Source organism: Eurytemora carolleeae, unplaced genomic scaffold (assembly GCF_000591075.1).
Source record: "Eurytemora carolleeae unplaced genomic scaffold, Eaff_2.0 scaffold1493, whole genome shotgun sequence".
In the NCBI taxonomy this organism is placed as follows: Eukaryota; Metazoa; Arthropoda; class Copepoda; order Calanoida; family Temoridae; genus Eurytemora; species Eurytemora carolleeae.
Genome location: NW_019397410.1, coordinates 48,585 through 69,106, shown reverse-complemented (window position 1 = coordinate 69,106; position 20,522 = coordinate 48,585). Strand labels below are relative to the sequence as shown.

The window sequence follows — 20,522 nt, the reverse complement described above, 5'->3', positions numbered from 1 at the left end:
AGAAATCTGTATTTAAACCTTTCTAACTCTTTTTTCCAGTCAAAGTACAAGCTTTTGATAATTAAACAATAAACAATAATTACCTGTAAACATGTAAATCAAATAGTCATGATTTCAGAAAAAATCATAAAAATGTTTCAACAATAGTTTGCGATCCGAATTTGGATCAAAACAATTTTAAAAACGAATTTACAAAATGAAAAACTATCACTGAAAAGAACACTGCCAATCATTGTATGTGCCGTGGATCAACACATCGTTAATTACCAAGAACTGTAGGATTAATTTGGAACTTAAATATATATCATTCAATGTTTCGATTAAAAAAAAACATTTAAAAAAATTGTTACCTCGAAGTCCAGCTGACCAAGGGAATGTTCCAGGAAGAGGAAACACTGTAGTTCCGGTTCCTGGGAAATAAACTTTATCAAGTTTTATATCTGACCCAGGGAAGGGGGGGGGGGTTGGGGGCAATGTTGATCAAGATCAAGATCAAGATCAAGATCAAGATCAAGATCAAGATCAAGATCAAGATCAAGATCAAGATCAAGATCAAGATCAAGCTCAAGCTCAAGATCAAGATCAAGATCAGTATTAAGATCAAGATCAAGATCAATTTTGCCCCTGGCCACGCCTATTAGTTACCTGGTATACTGAAGGGTGTGCGGGGGATATAGGGGCGGTATATCAGGGGATGGAAGGGGGAGAACCCCTGGAGAAGGGGGCGTACCATTGGTTTAGTTGGCAGGGGCGCAACCAGGTAGGTGTTTGAAGGGGAGGGGTATAGTGGGGAGGGGGTGGTGCGCTGTAGGGAGGGAGGGGGATAGGCAGGACTAGGAGTTGATCTGTTAATAGTTTTACATTTTACAAAAATAAGTTGAATATGATTTTAAGATTTAGTTTTTAACATTCATTTGACGCACATTTTTTTGCGTAATTTACCAAAACAAATTATTACATAAATTAAAAAATTACATTTAATAAGTCAGAACTCGTTTTGACGTTCTAAAAAATAAACCAGAAAATTTAAACGTACTGAATACTCACCCCAAACTCTAATTTTAAATCAAAACATCTTTACATTCTTATAGTGTTTGATATCTAAAGCTTGATTGGAAAGATACAATTGAATTAGAGGAAAGTGTTTCTCTTTTTATATTATCATCAGAAAAAATTCACAGAATTTCTTTTACCATATGAAAATTAAAGTATATGGAAAGTAATCAGTTCTTTAGATTTTAATTTTTTTTTTCTGAAAAATTCTAAATTTAAAATTTTAAAGATTAAAAAATAAGACTTTAAAAGATTAAAATTCTAAATTTTAAAAGATTAAAATTCTAAATTTCTAAAGATTAAAATTCTAAATTTCTAAAGATTAAAATTCTAACCTTGTTTTTATTTCCCACTTCCGTACTTCTCCTAAGTGTTCCTTTCCCCTTCCCTCTCTTCCCCAATCCCCGCATTCCTTCTCCTCTTTCCCCTCTTTCTACATCCTTCTTTCCCCTTCCCTCTCTTCCCCAATCCCCGCATTCCTTCTCCTCTTTCCCCTCTTTCTACATCCTTCTTTCCCCTTCCCTCTCTTCCCCAAACCTTATATTCCTTCGCCCCTTTCCCCTCTTCTTTCATCCTTCTTTCCCCTTCTTTCTCCTCCCCAATTCTCATATTCCTTCTCCCCTTTCCCCTCTTCTTTCATCCTTCTTTCCCCTTCCTTCTCTTCCCAAATCCTCATATTCCTTCTCCCATTTCCCCTCTTCTTTCTTCCTTCTTTCACCTTCCCTCTCTTCCCCAATCCTCATATTCCTTCTCCCCTTTTCCCTCTTTCTCCATCATTCTTTCGCCGCCCACCCTTCCTACATTTAGTTTTTCTCTTTATTCATTTCCCTGTCCCATCTTCCCATATTCTACTTTCCTCATTACACTGATCCTAGTTTTCCTCTCTATTCCTTTCCTTGTCCCATCTTCCCATATTCTACTTTCCCCATTACACTGATCCTAGTTTTCCTCTCGATTCCTTTCCTTGTCCCACCTTCCCATATTCTACTTTCCTCATTACACTGATCCTAGTTTTCCTCTTTATTCCTTTCCTTGTCCCATCTTCTCCCATCCTACTTTCCTCATTACACTGATCCTAGTTTTCCTCTTCATTCCTTTCCCTTTCCTAACCTTCTTCACTCAAACCCTTCCCTACTTTTTTCTTCTTTTCACACAAAATATTAAAATGTTAAATTCAACCCACCCCCCTCCCTCTCCATTCCTATTAAATCCCTCTTGAGATTCNAAATTAAAGTATATGGAAAGTAATCAGTTCTTTAGATTTTAATTTTTTTTTTCTGAAAAATTCTAAATTTAAAATTTTAAAGATTAAAAAATAAGACTTTAAAAGATTAAAATTCTAAATTTTAAAAGATTAAAATTCTAAATTTCTAAAGATTAAAATTCTAAATTTCAAAAGATTAAAAATTTTAAATTTTAAAGAATTAAAAATTTAAAATCTTTAAAGATAAAAAATAAAAATTTTTTAAAAGAATAAAAATTAAAAATTTTAAAAGATAAAAACTCCAAAATTTTAACAGATTGAAAATTCAAAATTTTAAAAGATTAAACATTAGAAATTTTAAAAGATTTCAAAAGTAAAAGCATCCCTGTGTATATTCGGACTAGCTGGAGGACTGACTGGACTCCCTGCTCTGGCTCCGTTGGGACTAGAAGTTTTTCTACTGGAAGGACTAGAAGTTTGATTTGTATACTGATACGGACTAGAAGGACCAAAGAGTCCAGTTTGATGATGTTGGTAAGGACTGTTTGGACTAGTAGGCTCTGGACTTGTGGACCTGAATAAAATTTCAATTGGTTTCCGCACCAAAAAATGGAGGTCAGTTTCGATGAAATACGATAAGTAGCTGAAATAGGTTTGGCTCACATTCACAGTACAGAACAAGTTAAACTAACAATGCTATGTCGATACGAACTATTTAAAGGGACTGTAAGCATAATGTTAAGTGACATGCAGAGAAAAAAATTCCTGGTTTACAACGTGGTGCCTTTGAAATCTTTATCTGATGCAAAATGTGGAAGATACCTTCGCTTTTCTGACTCGAAAAGTGTTTAATCTAGCTAATTTTTTCCGTTGCTTCATATTAGCAAGAAAGGAGCAAGTCAGTTTCGCAGAGAAAACCGCAAATTAAAATAAACTGTTTAAAGAAACAAAAACATATTAATATCTTATTCATACGCTTTTTGGGTACAGTTGTAAATCGGGTTTTGCCATCTGTCTGTGCACTTGAAATTACGCTTCCTTCCTGAGCCCGCGATTTTAAAAAATCGGGAAAATACGGCTCGGGTCTCAGCTGTCGTCGGACCTTATTTACGGCTTGAGCTTTCTCATTCAAGCTGCATCTTATTTTCCACAGAGTTGAGTTCAATAAACCGAATTAATATTCTATTTGGCGAATTTTCATGGAAGGAATTGGCGCATTCCCGGTTTTTATGAGAACAAAACTCAACATTGAGCCTTATTCTCCATTAAAACCAACCAAGGCGGTTTTATTTTAATTGGGCCCTTAAGTCGAGCCGAAGATCTTGCAGCTGTCAATCAAGTGACACAAGCTGTCGTCAGAGTTGGGTCTTAAAGTCGGGTTTAACCCTATCTCCGCTGGGGTCAAATTGACCCCCCCCCAGCGGGAATAGGGTTAAGGAGTTAAGGCTCGAGCCGAAGTTTTATTAAATAGCCTAGTTGTACTAGGCTATTTAATAAACTTCGTGTGGAATAGCTGGTTCGACTTTGCGACATTGTGTCTCTAATTTTCATTTTATATCCGCAAGTGAGATTGCATAAATGGATTTGAAAGCTTTATTGTTTTATTTGAAAAAAAATTTAAAAATATTTTAAAACTTGTAAGATTCTAATTCAATGGAATTTGCTTGAGTTGAATATACACCGGCAGGCATCGGAAATGGGTACGGCATATGCCAAGCACCTCTGCCCCTTTAGTAAAAGTAAATTCAACATAAATGAAGCATAAAGTCTGACCGCGTCAACCATGTTGCACCGGCGAGTCCTGTTGATTGTCTGCTTTATTAACCCGTGTGGTACAGTACAAACTGGGACTGGAAAGGTTGACCCGGCTCATAAATTCAAATATACTACGGCTGCCCGTGATTCAATCATTTTATTCTAAACTCTGAGGGGGCTGAATGTATCACTAAAAACAAATTCCTAGATATGGCCCATTTTTTATTTATAAAGACAGAATTATTGAATATTCATCTTTTTCAACTTTTCTCCTTGAACCTTTATTCCCTGGAAATTGAAAATTGAATAAAAGTTATCGCAAGATATGATCAATGTGTAGAAAAAGGTAATCTGCTTTTAAAGGAACTATAGACGATTTTTAAAGTGTTTCTTCAGTAAAAAAGAGGGGCATCACAATGATACCCTGTAAACCGTTGTCTGTTCCTCTTTCAAAAAATTAACAAATAATTGTTTCACCTTTTTATCACTGGTTTAGAATCATTTTGCTCAGTTTCTTTCGATAATATTGCATTTACACTGTCAACAAATCGAATATTGAATTTAAAATGTTAAACACTTGAATATTGCATTAATACACTATCAAAAAATCGAATATTAAATTAAAATGGTAAACACTTGAATATTGCATTTACACTGTCAAAAAATCGAATATTGAATTTAAAATGTTGAACACTTGAATATTACATTTACACTGTTAAAGATTCGAATATTGTATTTAAAATGTTAAACACTTGAATATTGCATTTACACTGTCAAAAAATCGAATATTAAATTAAAATGGTAAACACTTGAATATTGTATTTACACTGTAAAATAGTCAAATGTTTCATTAACATTGTTCCAAATTCGAAAACCACATTTACACTGTTAAAAAATTAAATATTTCATTTACACTCTTATCAAAATGAATGTTAAATTGACAGTGTTCAAAACACCTATTATTACATTTACACAGTTAAAAATTCAAGTATTTTAGGCACTTTTTCCCTAACATTTGTCTCAATATTCGCCAAGTTTCCTGAATTTGAGAAAAGGTTTGTATTTTGAGCTGATTTCATCCTCTTTTAGACTTCCATCTCTGATATTGAAAAAATAACATAGCAATGGCCAGAAAGTAAAAACCATTTATATATCTATATATATTATTTTTATTTAAATTTACAGATATCGTTCCAAAAAAAAAATTAAGAAAAAACATTGAAAAAATGCTTTATTATGGAATTTAACAAAAATATTTTTTATGTTTTCAATTTTTCTCATTTTGAAAAATGTTCTTTATTGATCTTGATTGAGCTAAACACGGTCAATCCAAACTGAAACATGAAAAAAAAACATAAAACAAAGGGGATCTTTGGATTATGATTTTTTAACGCCAAATTTATTTTTTTCCCTGAGCTGTTCTCCTCTTATTTGCTGCTCTCTTTGATGTGATCTATGTGCTAGTTGAAGCAGCTCTACAGCTGCTGAATTGGAGGATAGTAGAAGGGGGCGGGAAGCTCCACTGGTTGGAGGGGGGCAGGGGGGCCTAGGGGAGTAGAAGGGGAACATGGTTTAAACCTTAGAAAAAATATAGTTTTTGACAAAATTTTATTTAAACAAAAATTAAGACTTACAGTAGATTTTTTACACTAAATAGGTTATTTTTCAAGAACAAATAATTCCTTTTTTCACATTTTTTTTGCTCTCCTGCCTCAAAATCTAATTATCTTATATCTTTGCAACCATGAATAATGTAAACCGTAGATACTTCTATCTTTGGCTATTTGATCTTATAAAATTTATAGTTTGAAATGATCAAATATATTAGGTTTAGAAGAAATTCAGTTATTAAATTGACTTGAAGTTACCATTAAGCCAGAGGTAATCATTTTACAACAAAAGAATTGAGTCTTTGTAACAAACCCTGATTTTTTAATACCTTTATATCTTCCACATGATGGTGTAAACCTTTGATATTTCAAACTTAGGTTCTTTCATCATTCGAAATATCGAAGGTCTAAAGCATTGGGTTGCACTTGCAAAGATATATGTATTAGAAAATCATAGTTTGTGACAAAGACTCAATTCCTTAACAGGATTTATTTTAATTATCAAGAATTTGGCAAAATTCCCTAGAAATAGTCAAAACTGAATCATTTTGGTAAAATGGTTTAAACATACAATATTCCTTTTTCTATCAACTTAGTGATATGCTTGTATATAAAGTAACAAAAATTAAATATATTACAACAATTCTTAAATATTTTTGTGTATTTCGAAAATCCACCAATAATGAAAAAAGAAAATCTGCCAAAATAGTTATTTTTTTAAATGTACGAAGAAAAATTAGTTGCAAATAAAGTTTTTCTTTGAAAATAAATTAAGCTTACCTGAAAAACGGCCTCAGTTAACAAGCTTTCGCGAGGCAATAAAATACATTGTTTTTATTCTTATTTATATCACAAAGATCTTTGGCTCTATTAAAACACTGTTCAAAGTTGAATTGATTGATTGAATTCTAATTGTTTGCTGGTATTTATACGGTGGGTAGTATAAAGATACTGGTGGGTCTCTAGGGACACTATAATCAAACCTCATACACTCGCAAATTGCCCCCCTAATAGTCTCCTTATAACAACATAAAGCATCATCTCATCTCGTTCATTCCAGGCCTATGATTGGCTGAGCTCCGTCAAGCGGCGCTACTATTGGTTGAATTCCGGCTAATCTCTCTTCCTATTGGTTGGTTTTCTGATCTTCGTCCGTCCTGGCCTCTGATTGGTTGATGGGCGGGGACAAAAGAGTTGATTATTGAGCGGATAAGAGGTTTAACAGAGTTATTATGAAGTAAAGGATTGTATATTATGGTGTATAATATAACCCTTTTAGCGGCACTTTTGCACACTTATTACATCTTAACACTCTAGTTTTCATCAATCTTAGTTATTATATACTCTCATTGATCTTTTACTCTTGATCTTTACAAAAAAAGTAGTTAGATTTTCAACATTTTGAGCCTTTGATCATATGTGTATATAACAAATTTTGTTAATCTTCGTTTGATAAAATAACAGTTTCAATGATCTTTTAAGAGTTGTGTTGATCTTTTAACGTTTTATTGATCTGTATCATTTCTTTTGATCTTTTACCATTTTCTTTGATCTTTTATAATTTCCTGTGATCTTTTATAATTTACTTTGATTTTTTTTGATTTTCTTTGATGTTTTATGATTTTCTTTGATTTTTTATGATTTTCTTTGATCTTTTATAATTTTCTTTGATCTTTTATAATTTCCTGTGATCTTTCATAATTTAATTTAAATATGCCTTTAATTTTTAAAGTGCCTTAACGGTTTCTACAGCGCAACCCCGAGCAAGAAAACTGTTAAATTTGGGTTAAAGATCAATTAAAAACATCAATTTTAATTCTGTCCATAATTTATTTTTTGTCTAAGAAATTATTGATTTATATTCAAAATTTATTTTTCTGGATATATTTTTAGTACTAAACTATATCTATTTTAGCCATATTTACAAATATGGATATTTGATAGAGAGTGCAGGGGATTAAGAACAGAGTGTGTTGTGCCCCCCCCCCCCACAACCCAGTAAACAATGAATTTATATGTGTCACTTGCATTCCTCTTCAAGATAGATAAAGCGATAGTGATTTAGAAATATAGAGAGTCGTATATTAATACCTTAAGTACAGATTATGAAACAGGGTCATGACTTATATCCGCAAAGAATGTAAAACTGCAGTACCTTGTACATATTAATGATTTAATGTTGTAAACTTAGACAAAATGACATTATTCATTGGAACTACGTTTCAAATGATACTTAAATACTTACCATGATTAGCTTAAATCATCCGACATACCTAAACCATCTTTATTCCTCAGCTTAAAAATGATAATTCTGATAAATTTCTCCATTTTTTAAAATAAACAATTTTCAAAAAGAAAATGTATAATATTTTCTACGATGTAAAAAACTGAAAATTTCCACGTCTTATTAATTTTGTTTATATATATTCTTAATGATGCCTTTAAAAATCAAAAACCAAGACAGAAAGGATAAATGATATAAAGATATAAGGATAGAAGGATAGAAGGATAGAAGGATAGAAGGATAGAAGGATAGAAGGATAGGAGGATAGAAGGATAGAAGGATAGAAGGATAGAAGGATAGAAGCATAGAAGCATAGAAGGATAGAAGCATAGAAGGATAGAAGGATAGAAGGATAACCGGATAGAAGGATAGAAGGATAGAAGGATAGAAGGATAGAAGGATAGTAGGATAGAAGGATAGAAGCATAGAAGGATAGAAGCATAGAAGGATAGAAGGATAGAAGGATAGAAGCATAGAAGGATAGAAGCATAGAAGGATAGAAGGATAAACGTATAGAAGGATAGAAGCATAGAAGGATAGAAGGATAGAAGGATAGTAGGATAGAATGATAGAAGGATAGAGGATAGAAGGATAATAGGATAGAAGGATAGAAGCATAGAAAGAATGAAGGATAAAAGGATAGAAGAATAGAACACTCAAAGAAATTTCAAATTTTCAAAATTTGTTGGATCGAGTACCGGCATAAAAGTCACCTTAGCAGAATCATTCATCAAATTTTGTTGAATGATTCTGCTCAGATAAATTTAATGCCAGTGGTCCAACAAATTTTGTGATTTAAAAATTTGAAACTCCTTAGAGTGAAGGATAATAGAAGGAAAGATCAGGATAGAAGGATAGAAAGATAGATACAGATAATGATGAATGTATAGCATGAGGAAGGGTAGAATTTAGGTAGCTATTACCCTAATCCCTTATATAAACGACAAACCCCTAAATAGTGTCCGATAAAGAAACCCCCCTGTATCCATGTATTTAGTATTATGTATTTTGAATGTTTGGTGTTTAGCCATAGAAAAACATTGAATTCGTTCTACCCTTTAATATGATGAATGGACTCCATAGACTGTTCTACCCTTTAATATGATGAATAGACACCATAGACTGTTCTACCCTTTAATATGATAAACAGACTCCACAGACTGTTCTACCCTTTAATATGATAAATAGACTCCATAGACTGTTCTACCCTTTAATATGAAGAATAGAATCCATAGACTGTTCTACCCTTTAATATGGTAAATAGACTCCATAGACTGTTCTACCCTTCAATATGGTAAATAGACTCCATAGACTGTTCTACCCTTTAATATGATGAATAGACTCCATAGACTGTTCTACTCTTTCATATGATGAATAGACTCCATAGACTGTTCTACCCTTTAATACGATGAATAGACTCCATAGACTGTTCTACCCTTACATATGGTAAATAGACTCCATAGACTGTTATACCCTAAGTAAACTCCTATTACTGTTCTACCCATTAATATGATAGACTATAGACTGTATTACTCTTAAATATGTAAATAGACTCCATAGACTGTTTTACCCTTAAATATGGTAAATAGAATCCAAAGACTGTTCTACCCTTACATATGGTAAATAGACTCTATAGACTATTCTACCCTTTAATATGATAAATAAACGCCATTTACTGTTCTACCCAAAATATAAAAAACTGTATAGACTGTTCTACCCTTTTATATGATAAATCAACTCCTTTTACTGTTCTACCCAATAAAATGATAGACTTCTACCCTTTAATATGATACATCAACTACTTTTACTGTTCTACCCAATAATATGATAGACACTATAGACTGTATTACTCTTAAATATGTAAATAAACTCCATAGACTGTTTTACCCTTAAATATGGTAAATAGAATGCATAGACTGTTCTACCCTTAATTAAGATAAATTAACTTCATAGACTGTTCTACCCTATAATATGATTGATTCTATAGACTGTATTACTTTTAAATATAATAAATAGACAATTTTACACTTAAAATTCAAAATGGATTTGATGAACATGTACCAGGGGTATAGTCTCTGAACTAGATTTGATGAACATGTACCAGGGGTATAGTCTCTGAACTAGATTTGATGAACATGTACCAGGGGTATGGCACAAAACTGGATTTGATGAACATGTACCAGGGGTATGGCACAAAACTGGATTTGATGAACATGTACCAGGGGTATGGCACAAAACTGGATTTGATGAACATGTACCAGGGGTATGGCACTAAACTGGATTTGATGAATATGTACCAGGGGTATGGCACTAAACTGGATTTGATGAATATGTACCAGGGGCTATGTCTCTGAACTAGATTTGATGAATATATATTGAGGTATGGCATGAACTGGATTTGATGAATATGTATTGGGGTAAGGCGCTGAACTAGATTTAATGAATATATAGCAAGGTATGGCGCTGAACTTGATTTGATGTTTATGTACCGGGGTATGGCACTAAACTGGATTTGATGAATATGTACCAGGGTATGGCGCTGAACTAGATTTGATGAATATGTACCAGGGTATGGCGCTGAACCAAATTTGATGAATATGTACCAGGGTATGGTGTGGAACTAGATTTGACGAATTTGAATTAAACTAGATTTAATGAATATGTACCGGGGTATGGCGCTGAACTAGATTTAATGAATATATACTGTGGTATGGCGCTGAACTAGATTTAATGAATATATAGCGAGGTATGGCGGTGAGCAGGATTTAATGAATATGTACCGGGGTATGGCGATGAGCGGGATTTGATGAATATGTTCTAGATTTTAACCTATTGGTTGACATATTATCCTAATCATGTCTACGGCTGAATACTCCTCAAAAGAACGGGTGTTTTGATAACAGTGGGGCTTAGTTTGTAAGTGTACTCGGGACCCCCTAAACACCATTAAAAGGACTGTATGTGTATTAAAATCTCGGGTTTTGGCGAGAATAAATAAAAAATCTTTTATTTTGTTCATTGTTTCCGAAAAATATTTTATAAACATCTTTTGAGTAATATTTAAACTACATCTGAACGCAATTTATATCAAAAATATTCACCCCTGTTTTACAGATTTTAAACAACAAAAAATATTTTATATCTAGAGTAAGACCTTTGTAAAATTGTGTCTATACTATCATCTATTTAAAATAAATGTTTTAAAAAATCTGGAGAATACCAAAATTAAATCTGATTGAGACGTCCATTTAAATTTTAATTTAATTATATTACCACCATCATCATTTTGGTTTTATTTTCAAAATTCAAAATTGTTTTTTAAAAAGCTTTTTTTCTAAATATATAATTTCCCAAATACCCGGAAAATGAGCGAAGCTTGTTATTATAACACTGCAAAAACCAAGATGTACCACGCTCTCAAGCAAAAATTAGAAAGTATTTGGACAAAATTACTACTTTTATACTTAAGCCATAAATAAGTGCGTTTTATTTTTAAAATGTATATGCCCAGGGCTACACAATACTATAGTTGAATTAAAATCAAATAGCAAGTCGTTACGACACTTTAAAGTAGAGGCTTTCAATAAATTATGTGACTAACTTTCAGAGTTTTCTATACTTCAGTGATAATTATCAAAAATAATATCTTTCATATATATATAAGCTGACCTAGCTGAAAGACTGGCCCTGTATAAGCCTAATTTTTATGTAAGGGGTAATTCATAATTAGGTGGAAAACTTCTGTAACTGTAAGATATAACAAGTTAGGACTGTAAAACCTTTCAATTTATTGCCTAAGAGGTTTCAGGATATATGATATATTTATATTTAACTTCAGAAAGGAATTGTTACATCATTTTGTATGATTTAAAAAATAGATCTTTATTTTTAAATCATAGAGTATTTGGTTTGGAAAGTTGGACCAAAAGTTCATTTTCTAAAAAAGGATTGGAGATCAATAAATATTAAACTATTCTGCTGGAAATATATTGACAAGGTAAAAATAGTTCAATTCGATTCCAGCTTTGAAGTATTTGAAGGGACGGTTAGCGTAATTCAAATGATCTCCAAAGATAAGCCTGATTCACAACGGTGCCCTTGAAAACTGGTTAAAATGTGAAATGTATTGTCGTTTTTCTTGGTTTAAAAGTGTTTGATTCTGCTAATTCCTGTAAATTTTCCTACTGTAGAAATGCGAAAGTCACCACAAATGAAAATAATACAATTATAAACATGGATATCTATTTCATTCTTGAAAAGACAAAACTTTGAAGGGTACTATTGTGATTTGGGCATGGAGGTTACTTCAAATTACGCTTGTAGTCTCTTCAATAACGAAAACTTTATTGAGTGTTCAAAATTAAACTTAAATTATACTTTTTACAATGACCAGTTCATCTTTATCAAATATGGGATGTCTGAACTCTGAATCCGAAAAGTTGTATCCAAAACATACTTAAGACATTAAAATCGATCAATTTTTAGAATAAAATAAAATTTCTCAAATACTTTTGATCTTTTAAAATTTACATTTGAAATCTGTAGTTATTTTTGATTTTTTAAAAACACCAACCAGCCTTTCTTCTGTTCTGCACTACACTGTATGCATTAAAAATAGAAATTAACAAATAATCCTAGAAATTCATATTTCAATAAGCTAAAAATTAAGAGGCATAAACTACATATATTTCATAAATAATATTATATTAGTATATTATATTATATTATTTTAAACATAATAAACCAGAGAATTGAATTGTCTTGTAAACCAATTTATGGTGTTAGCCAAGATTTAACGGGGTTTTCCCAAAAAGAAGATTTACAATTGAGTCATGTGTAGTGACCACGGATTGAAGTACTGCATCTATAGGATTTATCACCCTAGGTTGCCTAACTTGCTTTGGACGACGTCGAGAAGATGAAACTCTCAAAGAGGAAGGTCTCCTTGGGGGTGTCTGTGCTAGCTTGTTAGCATCCAAGGCTTGTAGTGATGGTTGAACGGGTGCCAGAGGTAAAGGAGTCCATGCGGGTGCTGACAGCTCCAAGTCTGTATCTTGAACTGTGAACTGTGGAATAGAGTCTGGGATTTGAAAGACAGGGGTTATCTCAGGTCCGTAATACTGAGTATCGGACAAGGACTTCAGCGCTTGTTGTGTATTTTGAGAAGATCCTACCCCAATACCTTGGAAATTATTATTGCTTAACTGTTGTCTAGGTCTTATCACTGGTGTAGTGTATGAAGGAGTGGGTTGACCAATTGGTGAACTTGATGTAACCAAATTAGTCTTTATTGCTCTGGGATTATACACTGCATCAATTGTGCTGAATGTGATTTCAGGTTCAGAACTTCGAAGTGATACATCTGTCTCATAATCATAATCAACCGTGTTAAACCCAAGAACGGTGACCTCTCCAAAGTCCTCTGGACCGCCAAGGGTTGGTAAGCTTGGTTGGGAGGCCTCCTGGATTCTACTCTCTTCAACAGATTCTTAAGGATTAAAAATATGAAAAATATTTCTGAATTTAAATATTAAGAAAATAGAAATGAAGTCTGTAGGAAAGTTTTCTAACCTCCTTGTTCTTGGTAGTCGTAATCAACTTCATTAAAACCTTCAACAGTAGCATCTCCAAAGCCTTCCGGCCCCCCTAATTAAATGTATATTTTTTTAAATTATTTTTAGTGGATAAATTTTTTATAAACCATTTGAAATATGGAAAGAGCTCTCTATGATATGTTTAGCCAAGGGCATACTTGTCATGTGCATTGGCCATTTCTTTATAGCAGTTAATTTCAGAAAATTCTAGTTAAATTATCAAGGTGCTTTGTATATTTATTTTGCCTCCTTTATAAGAGCTAAAAGTTTATCAAATTGAGCTTTCTACACATTCATTGTTGCATAAATACCAACCATGTCATGAAGTATGACCATTTGATAATCAACACTAGGTTGGGATAAAAGACTTTAACATACCTAAGGTTGGCAATGAATTAGCTGTTGACATCTTTTTTGATTCTTCAGATTCTGGGGCTGGTTCGTCAAACAGAGTATCCACATCACCATCTGAACAAATAAACTGATGCTGATAGAAAGCAAACTGTTCATGGTTTCAAAGTTTATTTTATGTAGTCAGTTCTTAATAAAAAAATCAATTACTTAAACAAGGTGCCTTATTTTGTGTTATCTAAGTTATTTAATTAGATCTATGTCATCTGTGAGAAATTGCGTTCTTAATTTTTACGTGAAAGTTTGGGAAGTAATTGAGGCAATTCTTATCACTTTAATTTTAACTTAATTTTTTTTTACCATTACTGTAATCGTAATCCTGAAAGCCAAGAACAACAACTTCACCAAAATATTCGGGACCCCCTAAACAGCATTAAAAGGACTGTAAGTGTATTCGGGACCCCCTAAACACCATTAAAAAGACTGTAAGTGTATTCGGGACCCCCTAAACACCATTAAAAGGACTGTAAGTGTATTCGGGACCCCCTAAACACCATTAAAAGGACTGTATGTGTATTCGGGACCCCCTAAACAGCATTAAAAGGACTGTAAGTGTATTCGGGACCCACTAAACACCATTAAAAGGACTGTAAGTGTATTCGGAAATGTGGGAGATACTGTCGTTTTTCTGACTAGAAAAGTGTTCAATTCTGAAAATTTTCAGTTGCTTCTTGTTAGCAAGAAAAGTGCAAGTCACTTTTGCAGAGAAACCGCAAATAAAAAAACGGTTTAATGAAATAAAAACATGAATATATCATTCAGATTTTATCAGTCAAAGCATTTCAGGGAAACCGTTGTACTTGTGAATCAGGCATTGACATCTTGTCATGGAGGGTCACATGAAATTGCGCTGACATTCCTTATGTAGAAAAAAGTAACTAAATATCAATAGTTATTATACCTAGTGAAGGTAGAGGAGGGTTTGCATTACTGGCTTTTTCGGGAACAGGGTTATTATTAGGTTCAATGGGACTTAGGGCTGACTCAGTAGTTGCTCTTGGAGGTTCGAGATCATCGTCAATCCTCAGGTTAATGAAATTGTTGAGTTTAGTTTCATCTAGGAATGATTAGTTAGAAATCCGAAGGATCCAAGTCCACGTCCAAGTTTAATACCCACAAATGGGGGGGGGGGGAGGTCGTGGATGAAACATTTTTCTCTAAAATGCTGTTTTAACCTTCAAGCATAATATTCAAAAATGTGCTCGGGCCCATTTCCGTAGATATATATTGCGTTTTTACATTCACACACTTATTCTACTACAATGTGGGCTTAGTAGATAAAATGACAATAAATTGGGGGGTTGTTGTCGAAACATTTGCTCTTCAAAATGTACTAGAAATTAGTCGGTCTCTTTTCCAAAGATTTTCAAAAAAAATTTGAAATCTTTTTTCGTATTTTAGTTGTGAAAATCCTCAATTCTATCATTGAAAATGTGCAATTTATTATATTCTGTCGTCTTTAACGTAAAAATAAAATTATAATTTGAAATATTTTAAATCTTTTAAAGGATACCGAGCACATTTTCAAATATTAGATCCGCTTTAAGGGTCAAAACAGCATCTTAGAGAAAAATGTTTTATCGACGACCCACCGTTTGTGGACATTGTACCTACTTGAAGAACTTTTTAGCATATTTGAACTATATTTAGTAAGCTAAAAAGCCTAAACACACTTTTTCAGGGACACCCTGTATATCTCTGTAAAGCAACATTTGGTCCACAAGTGGACAAAAAAAAGATTCTATCTGAAAAAAACTTGTAAATCAATGAAAGAGCATAGACAATATCTACAATTGAAACAATTAAAATGTAAATATTATTTAAAAAAATGTAATTTAGACCTGTGGACGCTCCATGAAGTTTGACGGTGAGATGACCCACTTTGTATTCTGACTGTGGTTGATAAACAGCACCTAAACATGTTGTATTAGCTAATTTAGATAGAGACTGGGTTATACAGTTTATGCACAGCTGGTTGATAAACAGGACCTAAACATGTTATATTAGCTAATTTAGATAGAGACTGGGCTATACAGTTTATGCACAGCTGGTTGATAAACAGCACCTAAACATGTTATATTAGCTAATTTAGATAGAGACTGGGCTAAACAGTTTATGCACAGCTGGTTGATAAACAGCAACTAAACATGTTATATTAGCTAATTTAGATAGAGACTGGGCTATACAGTTTATGCACAGCTGGAACTTTCTAATTTGAGATTTTGAAATGTCAGATGCATCCAATTTGATGCATTTTGAATCCTGGGTTCTGATTGGCTGATTGAGCTTTGACTTAGTTAGTATACCTTGTTGAAATCTTGGATGTGGGGAGTTATAAATTTCTGAAGGTGAAGTAAATACTAGACTCTGAGCTGAGGTTGGGGTTGATACAGGCCTGCGTTCTTAAAAAAAGACGATTTAAAAAACTATATATTAAAAACTTTTAATGTAACATGACCACAGTGAAACTCTTCTACCGTGCAGAATAGATATTCCTGCTGGTTGGTTTACAGCTAGGGATGCTAACGTTTTAATTTTTTTGAAAAACGATCGTTTTGTTATGAAAACGACAACGAAAAATCAAAAACGAAACGATCGTTTTTAAAATCGATCGTTTTTTCAAAAAGTTTGTTTTTAAGAAATGGTCGTTTTTTAAACGATCGTTTTACGATCGTTAACAACGTCCCTTCGTTAACGATTGTTAAAAAAGAGAGGAAACCGACCTGAAGGGCATCTGAACTTACCATCGAGTAGTTTATAAGAAAATATCAAGTTTTAGCTCCCCTAACAACTTTTTAACTTCATGTAAGACGACATTCAATAAAGTTGCATGTAATTTTTTTTCAAAAACGATCGTTTTCCAACGTTTGACGATCGTTTTCAAAACGATTAATAACCCTATTTACAGCTATTTGTGTTTTTCTTTCTGTATGTAATGTTGTCAATTCAATAAACTGATAATTTTGAGAAGATTTAATCAAAAATTTGCGAATTTTATTGGTAAAGATTGATCTTTTAAGCCTATTTTGGGCCTTTTTTGAATTGGGTGTTTTTTTAACTTTGGGTGTTTTGTACCCACTTCGATTTATCATTTTTAATGTTAATGAATTTCATGGGTTTTATGAATGAAACATGGTCTTACAAAACAATCAGAATGTGTGGCAAAGGTTTATATCCTTTCCTAAACACTTTAAAACCTTGAACCAGTAGTTGACCGTGGTTAAAATTGTACTAAAGGCAGATCTTCTGTGTTCTGATTCTCAGGATCAAGCATTGATCTCCATCCATGTACATATTGATCTCCATCCATGTACATATTGAACTCCATCCATGTACGTATTGATCTCCATTCATGTACGTATAGATCTCCATCCATGTACATATTGATCTCCATCCATGTATATTGATCTTCATGCATGTACGTATTGATCTCCATCCATGTACGTATTGATCTCCATCCATGTACATATTGATCTCCATCCATGTATGTATTGATCTTCATGCATGTACGTATTGATCTCCATCCATGTACGTATTGATCTCCATTCATGTACGTATAGATCTCCATCCATGTACATATTGATCTCCATCCATGTACATATTGATCTCCATCCATGTACGTATTGCTCTCCATTCATGTACGTATAGATCTCCATCCATGTACATATTGATCTCCATCCATGTACGTATTGATCTTCATCCATGTACGTATTTATCTCCATCCATGTACATATTGATCTCCATCCATGTATGTATTGATCTTCATGCATGTACGTATTGATCTCCATCCATGTACGTATTGATCTCCATTCATGTACGTATAGATCTCCATCCATGTACATATTGATCTCCATCCATGTACGTATTGCTCTCCATTCATGTACGTATAGATCTCCATCCATGTACATATTGATCTCCATCCATGTACGTATTGAACTCCATCCATGTACGTATTGAACTCCATCCATCCATGTACGTATTGATCTCCATCCATGTACGTATTGATCTCCCTCCATGTACGTATTGATCTTCATCCATGTACGTATTGATCTCCATCCATGTACGTATTGAACTCCATCCATGTACGTATTAATTTGATCCTTTTCTTTATCCCGTAGTACGTGTTCATATACCTTCCTAGGAAAATGTAATGGAGAAATTAAGCATGTATACTCAAATTCAAAAGTGACCACATTAGATATCGAGATGAAACATTCAAGATTAACAATACTTCATTCAAAAGTTCCAACCTTCCCATCATTTATAAATTTCCAGCTTTGACCTTGGTTTTGGAAGTTGAATTTAGTATGAAAATAATCTGCAGATACAGTTCCAACCTAGAGTAGTTGATTATTATTTCATTTTATTTGATGCTTTAAAAACTATTATGTTTGATCATATATTATCATAAATTTCTCAAAACTATCAAATATACTTTATTCAGAAATGATTTAAGAAAATCCGCTAAATTTTTAAAAATAAAATCTGGGAAAATGCAACTGTTACTTTGACAGAAAGTAAAGGATCATAATGATCATCATGTAGACATTTCAAAAGTAAGATAGTCTTAGTTATCTTTTAATTATTCATTTTTGGATAGTATTCGAGCCCCTTTTCATTATTTATTTAAAAGCTCTTGTATATTACCTCGCACAAAGAATGACATTTTCCATCTCGACATTGATAACTGGCGCACAGCTCAACTTTTCCATATACCTAAATAACATGCAAAGGAACTGAGTTTTAGCCATAAATTCTGATTTTCAAATAGCTATATCTTTGCAACCACCTGATGGTGTTAACTTTTGATATTTCAAACTATCATTATTTGATCTAAAATAATTCATTATAGTTTGAAAATCAGAGTTTGTGACAAAAGCTCAATTTCTTTATTCAAAAATGAAAAAGCCGTCTTCTTGAGATAACTCTAAACTCAGAAGTTTGAGTGCAAATGCACAGCAAAGAAATTGAGCCACAATCTGTGATTTTTAGATCCCTATATCATGGCAACCCAATGTAGTAGACCTTGGATATTTCAAACAATGAATTCTGATCAAATAGTCAAAGTTTGTAATATCAAAGGTTTTCACCATCAGATTGCAAAGATAAAGGGATTAGAAAATTCGAGTTGTTGGCAAAGGTGACATGGACACGTCTCAACACTGATCTAAGATGAGCGGAAACCGATCAAATTATTCATTTGTTGATGCATTTTCGCGATTTCTTCGAATTTTTCGGAAATCCCTCAAAAGTCTGATTTTGTGGAGTTTCCTCTTTTTTTGATCGATTTGCCAAAATTTTAAATCCATTTCCGATTTATTTTAATGAAATATTTTCCAGGGTTTTCCCAATATTTTAGGTCCGTTTCCTCACAACTAAGATCCATTTACTCTTTTATCAAAAACTTGAAAATTGATCCGTTTTCTCAAATGTTAGGTCCGTTTCCTCATCTTTTAGATCCGTTTCCTCTTTTTCAAAAACTTTAAAACTCTCAACTTGTTGTTCAGTTTCCTTAAATTTAAGGTACGTTTTCTCATATTTTAGATTCGTTTTCGCTTTTTAAAAAATCGTAATTTGTTGATCGGTTTCCTCAAATTTTAGGTCAGCTTCCTCATATTTTAGATCCATTTCCTCTTTTTTCAAAAATTTTAAAATTTGAGGAAACAGATCTTAAACGTCAGGAAACCATTCAACTATAAATATTGGGTACGGATACAAAAATTCGGAAATCCCTCAACAATTCTAAACTTTTGAAGGATTTTCTCGAATTTTTAAAATATGAGGAAACAGATCAATTTTAAAGTTTTTGAAAAAAGAGGAAACATATCTAAAATATTAGGAAACAGACCTAACATTAGAGGAAACCGATCAACAAATTGAGATTTTCAAAGTTTTTGAAATAAGCGGAAATGGATCAAAAATATGAGGAAACGGACCTAAAATAAGAGGAAACCATTTAACTATAAATATTGGGAAACGGATACAAAATATTCGGAAATCTGACGCTCCCTAAGGTAATCAATGAATCAATGAATCAAAAGATGAATAAGGGTTTAAATGAATGAATGAATGAATAAGTGTGAGTCAGGTATTGAGAAAAGTAATTAAAGAATGAATAAGGGTGTAAATGAATGAATTAATTGTATAAGTGTGAATCAGGTATCAAACAAAGTAATCAATGAATAAGGGTATAAATGAATAAATGAATTAATAAGTGTGAATCATGTATTGAAAAAAGTAATTAATAAGTGTATATGAATGAATACGTTTGAATCAGGTATTAAAAAAAAGTAATCACTAGGTGGATGAAAGGATGAATGAAAGGATGGGTATAAATGAATGAATGAATAAGTTTGAATCAGGTATTAAACAAAGTAATCAATGGATGAAAGGATTGTATAAATGAATAAATGAATGAATGAATAAGTTTGAAACAGGTATTAAACAAAGTAATCAATGGATGAAGGGATTGTATAAATGAATGAATGAATAGGTTTGAATCAGGTATTAAACAAAGTAATCAATGGACGAAAGATTGTATAAATGAATGAATGAATGAATGAATAGGTTTGAATCAGGTATTAAACAAAGTATAATCAATGGATGAAAGG

The 20,522-nt window shown here is 32.6% G+C and overlaps 2 protein-coding genes across 5 annotated transcripts in view; both read right to left on the bottom strand.

The window, feature by feature from the left end:
- The window catches only part of LOC111714137 (homeobox protein DBX1), a gene marked incomplete at its 3' end in the record, with an annotated part of 9,995 nt that extends 4,886 nt beyond the window's left edge, over positions 1-5,109 (bottom strand). Inside the window, 5 exon segments of the mRNA XM_023489184.1 lie at positions 351-422; positions 646-845; positions 2,643-2,831; positions 4,490-4,549; positions 5,052-5,109. Coding sequence (XP_023344952.1) covers positions 351-422; positions 646-733 — 160 coding nt within the window.
- A 7,468-nt stretch (positions 5,110-12,577) lies between these two features.
- LOC111714136 (uncharacterized) overlaps positions 12,578-20,522 on the bottom strand; it is a 41,179-nt gene continuing 33,234 nt past the window's right edge. The window contains exons 27-35 of one of the 4 annotated variants that reach the window (XM_023489180.1): positions 18,559-18,627; positions 18,194-18,248; positions 16,218-16,313; positions 15,753-15,824; positions 14,813-14,968; positions 14,212-14,274; positions 13,879-13,968; positions 13,478-13,552; positions 12,578-13,394 (exon numbers count right to left, since the gene is read on the bottom strand). In XM_023489180.1, the coding sequence (XP_023344948.1) occupies positions 12,688-13,394; positions 13,478-13,552; positions 13,879-13,968; positions 14,212-14,274; positions 14,813-14,968; positions 15,753-15,824; positions 16,218-16,313; positions 18,194-18,248; positions 18,559-18,627 (1,383 nt within the window). In that variant the 3' untranslated portion in view covers positions 12,578-12,687. Of the gene's footprint in view, positions 13,395-13,477; positions 13,553-13,878; positions 13,969-14,211; positions 14,275-14,812; positions 14,969-15,752; positions 15,825-15,908; positions 15,977-16,217; positions 16,314-18,193; positions 18,249-18,558; positions 18,628-20,522 lie in introns of those variants that run through there. The other 3 variants (XM_023489181.1, XM_023489182.1, XM_023489183.1) reach the window with 3 other exon arrangements.